This window comes from Rhyacophila brunnea, unplaced genomic scaffold (genome assembly GCF_057557595.1).
Source record: "Rhyacophila brunnea isolate RB1 unplaced genomic scaffold, BYU_Rbru_1.0 scaffold_8, whole genome shotgun sequence".
Classification (NCBI taxonomy): Eukaryota; Metazoa; Arthropoda; class Insecta; order Trichoptera; family Rhyacophilidae; genus Rhyacophila; species Rhyacophila brunnea.
The window spans coordinates 6,329,220-6,339,273 of record NW_028233350.1 but is presented as its reverse complement, the minus strand read 5'-3'; the positions used below and the strand labels follow the sequence as shown (position 1 = coordinate 6,339,273).

The 10,054-nt window shown below is 33.2% G+C and overlaps 1 protein-coding gene across 1 annotated transcript; it reads right to left on the bottom strand.

The window, feature by feature from the left end:
* Window positions 1-1,967: 1,967 nt before the first annotated feature.
* On the bottom strand, window positions 1,968-5,983 carry LOC147063860 (RING finger protein 141-like). The gene is made up of 3 exons (XM_085958729.1): window positions 5,770-5,983; window positions 3,286-3,723; window positions 1,968-2,284 (listed from the first exon to the last, which is right to left on the bottom strand). Exons 1-3 carry the CDS (start codon window positions 5,898-5,900, stop codon window positions 2,119-2,121), a joined length of 735 nt encoding a protein of 244 aa, XP_085814855.1. The 5' UTR covers window positions 5,901-5,983; the 3' UTR covers window positions 1,968-2,118.
* Window positions 5,984-10,054: the final 4,071 nt, after the last annotated feature.

Genomic DNA, 10,054 nt, shown 5'->3' with positions numbered 1-10,054 from the left:
GGTAAGTTAAGGATCAAAACCTGAAAATCCGTACACATAGTAGGATAGCTATGTGTGTCATTATAATGTCCTGTCTTTCCTCATTATAGGAATAAAAATATTAATAATTGCGTAACATATTTTTATACTAAAAATAATATTAAATGCCTCCATTCTAAAATTCCTAATTGACCCGATATTCTTTATTTTCAACTTTAATAATATGTAATACACTCTTACCCTTAAATCAAATTAACTAGAGAATCTTTTATCTAAAAATTAGGGGTTACTGCCTAAAGTTGGTAAGTCTCGAAATCGTGTTATGGAGTGATTGCAATTTGAAATTTCACATGCCCTCGAAAATCAGGCATAATATTAATTTCTTTGTGCTTTATGTGCATGTCTATATATCGGATAACCTTAAGTTTTTTTTTCTAGCATACTTATTTATATGTAGACACATAATCCGTTGTTAACTCTATAATATCTGAATTATCGACTTACCGACTTTTGGCAGCATCCCCACGAAATATCATAACGATTCCAATTACACAATCAATAGATTTTGGAATGTAATATCGTAATGGACAGACCAGTAAAATATACATTTATACAGTAGACCCTCAATTAGCCGGATTGGGGATGAAGATAGCCTAGATCAGGGGTTCACAAAGTATGTCCCGCGTGACTTGATGTGTCCTGCGAGATTTATGTTAAATCTTATGTAAAGTTTGGAGATGTGGTTTATTATTCAGCTGTTCTGTGGCTGAGTAGAGGTGTCACATTAAAACACAATTATCTCCTTGAGGTATGTGATATTAATTATTGGTTATGTGACTTGGCATTCTTGGTTAACATTATTGGAATTCTCGCATCTGTTTTGCGTATTCACACCACATAATTTGAACCTAGATTGCCGGGTTTAGTTTCAAACAATTTCATAAATCACATGGTGAAAAAATAAATATTATTTTTTAGTATATTAATAAGAGTAATGTATATTTAGATAAAAATAAAAATCCTTTAAAAAATGACAAGTTTCTGACATATAAGAGAATACTTGTCAATTAATCTTGTATAATTACCAGATAAAAAGAACTTTTTATATACAACGTTTTAAAATTTTCTGTTGAATTATTATGCTTAATATGCTCAAACTTGTACTTGATATGAAGTAAATAAAAAACAAACAAATATAGAATAATGAAATGTCATTTTGATTTCCATAGTAATGCACGTATATATTAGGTAATAATTTAGTTGCTAGGACCACCCTCTTAGCAACCAATAATAGTCTTTTACTTTTTACGGATTTTTCTGAAATAACTTTCCATACAAAACAGAATTAACTGAAAATGAATTTAATTCTGCTTAAAGATGGCTAAAAGTATTAAAAGAATGCATTGGCATCGTGTTCTGATATATTATAAAAATTTCAAATGTCTAGCAAGTCGGAAAGTTAGCTAAAAATCGATTGCAAGATTTGTGCTGGACAAACAACCACCGGACAAACAAGAATATGAGCTAATAAAAATGTTGTAATATAAGTTTACACTATGAAATATTTTTTTGCCTTATGTTTTTTAAAAAGAGAAAATATTTAGAAAAGAAAGGGCGGCGACTTGCCAAATATTTTTGATTTCAAAATTGTCCCTTTGAAAAAAAAGTTTGTGAAACCCTGGTCTAGATACATAATGATAAATTCGGACGATAAAAAACTCTTACAAAATCTTTTTTACTATTTTTTTTAAAAATTCTAGTTTTTCATTACATATTTTTTTATAATTCGAAACTGATCATAATAAATATAAATCCGGATACCTAATGGAAAATTCAGATAATCGAGGTTCTACTGTATTTGTATTCTGCATTATACCATTATATTGTATATTTATATATTGTATATCTATTATTATAATAAAATATGACAGATTATTAACACATACAAAATACTCTTCATAACACATAACATAACGTGATGCCTTCAATAAAAAGTGATCAGTTTGATTCTGAAATAAATTATAATTGTATAATACAATTTTTTATGTGAAATACTGCATAATGATTCTTAATGTATATAACATAAAGCGTATAAATGATTTATATTTAATAAAAAAATGTACAAGAAAAAATACCGCCTTATGATTTCACTTTCCGCGTTGGCGAGATGTGTGAGAGTTCATTGAGCGCTGTGAGGATCTCGTCGGTGATTTCTTGCGGCTCTGGCGCCTCTGATATTATCCACGTATCATCTGTTGTTTCTAACCGCTCTCTGCATATAGGGCAAGTTTTATTGTTGACATTCCTACAAATGATTATAATTCATCTTATGAAAATATTTTGTTGACAATTAGATTTTTTTTAAATATACCTACTTGAGCTAATTATAAAAATATTCAGAAAAAAAAAACATTATAATATATTCTTTTTACAGAGTTTACAGTTTAGCAGAGTGTGTAGAAGTGTTTGGATCGCACGTTTTGTATTAGCTTATTTCGCTAAAGGTTCATTTAGACGAGTCACTGCGGATGATCATCCACAGAGAATTGAATCCAGGCATTCACTACTTGTTTACACGTGTCACCGAAAGTGAAAGCAATACACAATTCATTCCAAAATGGTGTCAAGTGAAATTGCAGTGCAGGTTGGAATTTAAACAATCTGTAATTATTTATATGAATGCAGAAATTTCTTCGAGAGAAAGAGAAATAGGAAAAAGAGGCTTTGGTTAATAAAACCATGGGTAATGCGACGTAATATCATGGGAGCATCAGTAGGGCTGCTAACTGAATGAGCTGCAGAAGATCAAGATATGTACAAAAATCATCTGAGAATATCGGAATAATATGATGACAGTACTCAGGGGTGTAGTGCGCATGCGCATCTCCGTATCATCATCTGTAGTGACCAAAAAGTAGAACCAGTTGAACTTCATTCATTTTTGATTCCTGATGTTCACTTTCAATGATTCATTGATGAATGTGCGTTTACATGGGTGACTGGAAATGATTCCTCTGCGATGATTGTTAAACCTAAGAAAAGTGAATCATGTAAACGGGCTTTAAGCACTTTCAGTTAAACAAATTTTTCAATCATGGAATGATCATGAATCAGTCCGCTGCTCATTACGATATCTATAAACAACCACAAATTGCAAGAGGTAGTAGTCTAGCTGAACATTTTTGGAATGATTCATATATGGAGATATTTCGAAGGGGGGTCCACAGGATCATGGGTCTGACAGTAAGCGCTAATGCTGGCATGCATAAGCCTATAGGGCCGTAGTTATAAAATTAAAGTAATTACCATTGCTCAATGCAAGGCAGACAGTACGAATGAGCACAAGGCAGAAGTACTTCTGGTTTCCGTTCCAGGCAGATACAGCATTCGTTACATTTGTCTAGGTTAGATTTATTGGCGTTCAGCTCATCCACATGCTGGAAAATCATCGAAGCTGACAGGTAATTGTTATCCAACGTTCGAACTGTCTCACCGGACGTACCGGGTGCTACTTCACTGTCCTTTACAGCTTCCTCCATACATTTGAGGTGTCCTTGGAGTGTTTTGAAGACCTGGATGAATTCTGCCAGATGTAGGAGTCTGTAAGACTCAACTTTATGTGTGATGCGATCTATTTTTAGACATCCGATTTTGACAGTTCCCTTCCAAAGAATAGTACAATCAGTTCCTCTTTTTACTGCAAACACGAGCTGTTTCCCTTGCGAGTCCTCGCATCTCTTGGAACTGAAAATATATTTTTAATAGATCGTGAAGTTCAAAATTATTGAACTGTATGGAACCTTTTCACTAAAGAGTAGTAGAATTTGGGAGTTGGTTAGTTGGGATGATTGTTGTCTAAGGCAGCGAACCGGTATGAAATACCCGTTTAGGGGCTCCGACATATTTAAAAATCAAGGTTTGATATTGAATCTTTAAAATGTATCAATCATGTCCTCCACAAGGGGGGGGGGGCTGACAGGGCTCCAGTCGGGGTGCTTGTGGCTAGGGGTGGCTTGGTGTGGCGGGTCGGCCAGCTAGGTGAGATGGAGAAAAGGCAACTTTTGTTGTTAACAGTAAAAAAATGTCACATATTAACATTACATAATATTATGTAGTTGCGCGAATTATATTACGTATTTTTTAATTTTTGATTATTGACTGTCAATCTTTAATCTGGTTGATCTTTTCTGTTGACAAAATACGGTATTTTTGAATTACCATAATTTTTGGTCTAAACGGGAAATTTCAGATCTCTGGGAAATTTTAAAAAATCTTGTCTGATAAAACTGATTTGATGAAATGGTTTGTAAAAGTTTTCTTGTGTGCTTCCTTGTTCATTGGCTTCTTTTATAACCTTTCCTTGTTATACCAGTCTTTAAACCTATGCAATCATCAAAATAATAGTATTCACTTTAATAAAGATGCCTTTATATGCAAATTTTACATGGGTTCGCAAGTTACTTGTCCACTACAAAAGGAGCCAGTGGCGCACCCAGGGGGTGGCAGGGGGCCCTGGCACCCCCCAAAATAAAAATTATCAGAATGTAATTCACCAGCCCCTTTATAGAAAAATTTCTTAGATTTTAATTTCTAACACAAAAATTTCGAAAATGTCCGGTTTTTTTAGAAACCCTTTTAATGGAACTGTCAAAAAATTCTCCGTGTCCACCCGAATTCCGGAGTGGTGTAGGTCATAGCTTGGGAGGGCTGACAGAGCTCTAGCCGGGTTGACCAGATAAGTGAGATAAACATACATCATAAATTAGCTTTAATAGTAAAAAAAGTCGCCTGCGGCACTATTATACTTCATAGCCATGAACATTTTCAATTACTTATATAATTGTGCAATATATTTTTCGATTATTATCTGTCGATACTCGACAGCTCCATTATTAAAGTAGATGTATTAAAAATCGCGAATAATTCACTGTATAAGTACCCTTAATTTGAACTAAAACACAATTTTGAAAACGTTAATTTAGTGTTTCATACTGCCTTTAATCTTAGCGGTAGGTAGGGGGGCCGCCAAATATCCTAGCCAGAGGGCCCGTTTCAGGATGTGGGGACCATGGTGTAGGTACACCGAGTGCAATAGACAAAAGACCGATAAATGAGAAATTAGGCTGTGAAGAAGAAAAAGAGCCTATGGGACTAATTTACATTCTCCTCCTTGGCCCCCCCCCAATATTAAATCCTGGGTGCGCCACTGAAAGGAACTCGCTACATAAAAAAGATTGAGAACCAATGCAGTGTATATAATGCAAAGTGCAAACAACTCAATTATACAAGTAGATATATTTTTAAAAAATCTAAAAATTAAACGAAATGCCTTTAATTTGATCTCTCCAAATCCTGGGGTTCTGTGGAACACCGTTTGGAAAATGCTGCTGTTCACCCTTAACCTTAGTGATAGGTAAGGGGGGCCAGTTCACGATGTGGAGGCCATGCTATCAAGATTACTGTAATTTACTTTTATATATCTGTTTGGATATTGAACTCATTGGTGGAATAAGACCCTTATATGGTCCAGGTTCAAACTGCTTTTGAGAAACCATAATAAAATTTATATTAAGCATTTTCCCATGTGTACCTATGTTTACGGAATCCGAAACAGAAAAATATAGACTCTTGAAATTGTCAGGAGTTCTAAAGGCCCTCTTGTACCAGAGAGTGAGATTTAAAATCTACAGTAGGTAGCTAACTTAATAATAATTGAATTATTCTGTTATAATCTGTTCGACTATTAGTTCTTTAATTCCTTTTGTAGATTTATTGGATGTTTATACATACAGCCGATTTAGTTCGCCCAGTTGGTCAACGAATTGATCGTAAGACAATGCAGCTATTTCTGTTAATATCGCTACATGTCTAAATATATCATCATCAGGCATACAATCTTCATTGCTTATGCTCTGTCCCATTTTCAAATATCAATACAGAAGCAAACTTAGAAAGACTTTTGACAAACGTCTGGTAGTCTGTGATACTGGCTGTCACTTTTGACCATTTTTGACGTTTGTTTATTTTTTTCAATGTTGCCACCTAGTGACCTGATAATAAACAAATATTATTAACGACCAATCCAGACAAGGCTTTTTTAATTTTTGTTTTGAGTACATTTTCATCATCATATTATTATTTATTATATATTTTCTGAGATATTTTTATACAAGACCCAAAAAATAATAAATAATGTCACCCCGTAATAATATCCAACGAAGGCTGGCTGTATGTAAAAGACAATCGGTTTAACCGGATACAAAGTCGTTTTATTTTACCGCCATATATTTTAAACGGCGAATTATTGTATAGTGAAAAGAGTCAAAGTTTGTAAGGTATTTAGTAGAAATTATCAAAAAGTATATATTCACCAATATAAATATAGTTGAAAGTAGAGAGGTGTTTGCTATATGGATACGTATTTATTTTATATTGTTGATTTTAATTCTTAAATAATGTGTGTGTTGGAAATAAAACTCTCATAATGAAAAATGTTAAAAACAAATCAAGTAAATAAAATAATATTTATTTGAATTGTGTTGCCTACCGTGTGTTGTATCTATAATAAAGATAACACACCGATAACTCCGATTGTTTACAAATGATCAGGACTAGAATGACCGATTACGACAATTACCAACGCTACCTGCGCTACCTCGCATAGCTTCGTTCACTAATATTATCTATGGTTCAGTATGCATTGAAGCCGCGCGACGAGCTAATCAGTCTCGTGTGTATTAAATCAATTGCATTTATGTGAGTGAAAAATACTTGAAAATAACTAGTGCCATGAATTAAAACCTTTGTGACAACGTTCCTAACATAATTGGTGAGTTGAATTAATAGATAAATAAGCTTGATCCTGAAATTTGACTATGTATGTACCTATTCTATAATAACAATATAATTTACTTTTCTTTTAAATTTATATTAATTTGAAAACGTTTGAGAACAATAGCTTACGATGGCGTGGATATCTCTATATCAATATAATATGTATATGATATGCCAAATAAAATTATAAAGGTTAGGGTGACTCGTCTTAATGATATGTTATTATTATTTTATGAACGCAATTTTAACTGGACGTCAACGTGCGGATTGAAACATTATTTAACCATGGGCGCTGTAAAACCGTATCCCAGAAATCTCTGTCTATATCTCGAGCTGCCTCTCATAAATTCCATAGATTTATTTAATATAGATAGGAACAACCTACATAATTTGAAAATACTTCAGACATATTGTTTTGATGATTAAAATAAAAATAATAGTTACGGTAGGTGCCAATCTAATCAAAATTGATGACAGTGGCGAAGGGTGGAGGAAGGCTGTTAAGATCCGACATCAATAGTGCACACTAAACTTTGTCAGTTAAACGTATTTGTTTTATATGTAGATAGTGTTTGTTGTTACCATTAAACCATACATAATTTTCTATATTTTTTAGATTAAAGATTTTTTTATCAATTATGGTTCGGTATAGGCAGAGCCTAGGTAGGTACTAACGAAAATAAATAAGTATGTATGATTGAAAAAGTGTACTCTATTTTATGGGATCGCTCATAGCATCTTATGTAAGCTAGTATGGGTTGGTTAGGCAGGGTTTAATTGAATTTAAAAAATAAACCAGTAGGTACCATCTGCAAATTCTAATCTTTGTTCAATGAAAATAAATAATAGTATGGCTGACAAAGTTTAGTGTGTAGGTACTATTTATGTCGAATTTTAACAGCTTACTTCCAACAGTCGCCACTGATTGATGAAATTAGAAGTGTGCATTAAAATTATTAACTGATACATTAATTGAACAGTTTGAGGATAGTAGGTAAGGACTTCATAACATTTGTACATTCGTAAATGCGGCGTTCTGTCTTTACGCTTTTTATCGTAACGGAGGTGAAGAAGGGGATTATTAGGGAAACTAATATAATATAAGTAAATTCTAGAACACAATAAAAATAATTAGAAACAAAACAATAACAAAATTTTGTTTTTCTTAATAATATATTTTACCAATAGAAATATTATTATTTTTGTGAATGCCGTAGTGCAGTGGACGCGAACCTATGGCACGCGTGATGATTTTGCATGGGACACGTTTGAAACGAAAAAATACCTATAATAATAATATTAATAAATGACAAATCACATTGTATAACAATATCAAGTAAATACTCTTCAAGAATAAGCATTACGTTTAATGTAAATATATAATTGCAGAGGTCGGTCTTTAGGATTTATGCGTCATATATAACCTAACCTAACCTCATCAGGCGGCAGGGAATGCTACGGCACGAACCTCTAATTTTGATCGATTTACAATGCTCGAGACCACTATAACGACAGAATGCCTGATCTGATCGGAGCAATTCTGGTGTCAATTTGTGTATAAAGAACCAAACTAATTAATAGATACATAAATAAAAAATGCATTTCTACCCGCAAAAAATGACTGCACCAAATAAGAAACAACAACTTGGTGAAGCTAGTAGTAGTAATTCTGGCAGACAGTTTCAAAATTGGTGGAGCGAAATGTATAGCGTATTTAATTGAAAAAAGTGATAAAGCAATATGTGTGCTATGTTCTGTGAGTGGTATCTAGAATATCATCATTTTTTTAAAATAGGATTTTTAAAAACTATTTTTCCCCATGAAAAACTGCTCGGCACGTCAGACAGTCGAAAAATTAATTTTTGGCACGCGTGCGTAAAAAGGTTTGGCAACCCAGCCGTAGTGGTTTGCGAGTTCTATGATCCGTGATTTCTTGCATCCAAAATAATAATAATTGTCGATAACAAAAGGAAATGTTATTGTTTTTTTGCGGTATTTTTTTTTAGATTCATCAAGATAACAATATTAATAGTGGGTATTTGTATGTTTTCTCTATTATTTTTTCTAAACCTATTAAAAAGAAAAAATACGTCCGATTATACTGTGCACGTACATACATTAATTACCCTTTGATAAAATGTCTGGGTATTGGCCGCAAATATTTGGGAGCTGGGCATACTTCCCATGCATTGAAGTGTATTGGATTAGACCAGGGGTAGTCAACCTGGTCCCTACCGCCTACTAGTGGCTCCAGCTTTCATGGTGGGCGGTAGGGGGTTTAAAAACATTTTCATTATGTTTTCATAAAATTCCCCGTGACAATTTGTTTGTCCTTATCCTATTTTACATCAAAATATGTGGAAAATGATATTCAGTTTATTGATACCTATCCCTATCTCATATCTTGTGGAATCAGGCTTTAGTACTGTTAATCATATTATTATTATGACCGAAGAAAGAAACCGCCTGAATATTTCCGAAAGAGGAGACCTTCGTTTCTTTCTCACAAAAATTGAGCCAGATATCCAGTATTTAGTTACGCGGCATCAGCCTCAGAGATCTCATTAATAATTTATTTAATACTTTGGACGCTGAAGACGCACATGCGCGTAATGACCAGGCGGCCGATCGATGTAATTAACGTGCATTTTAAAGGTGCTAATTAAAAAATCATTATATAGTCAGCAGCGAATGAGTTAATTAACAGTAGTTTCATCAGGCGTCATGCTTCTACGTAGCTATGCAAAGTATTAATAAAAAGATAGATTTAACTACAGTAAGTTGTTTTATAAAGATTTATTTTGCCAAACTTGCGAAAGTCTGACATAAAATATTTGGTAAGTAATTATTATTATATGCTTTAACTTACTGTAACTCTGCTTTATACATTTTATAAAGTAAAGTTACTTCCCTAATTTATAAATCATCATTACTGTGGAACCGGTGGGCGGTTAGAAAATTTTACTACTATGAAAGATACAAAAGTGGGCGGTAGGTATAAAAAGGTTGACTACCCCTTGATTAGGTGATTGCTGTAAAAAAGACTTTTGGTAGTTTCAGAACTGCTGTTAAACCTAGCGTATACAAACGAATCGATTAAAAAAGAATATACACGTATATATATGTTTACGTAACCTTAGTGAAATTATAATATTTACAATAAAAGTTGAATGCTTATTTGCTAACCATTGTACCAGTTACATGTGTTCACAATGCTTCAGCATAAAATAGTCCCAACTTA

Coding starts and splice junctions, on each gene's coding strand:
- LOC147063860 (XM_085958729.1), bottom strand. CDS start 5,900: ATGGGACAGAGCATAAGCAATGAAGATTGTATGCCTGATGATGATATA. Junction 3,724..5,769: donor CTGGGCGAACTAAATCGGCT/GTATGTATAAAC, acceptor ATATATTTTCAG/TTCCAAGAGATGCGAGGACT. Junction 2,285..3,285: donor CTGCCTTGCATTGAGCAATG/GTAATTACTTTA, acceptor AATCATTTGTAG/GAATGTCAACAATAAAACTT.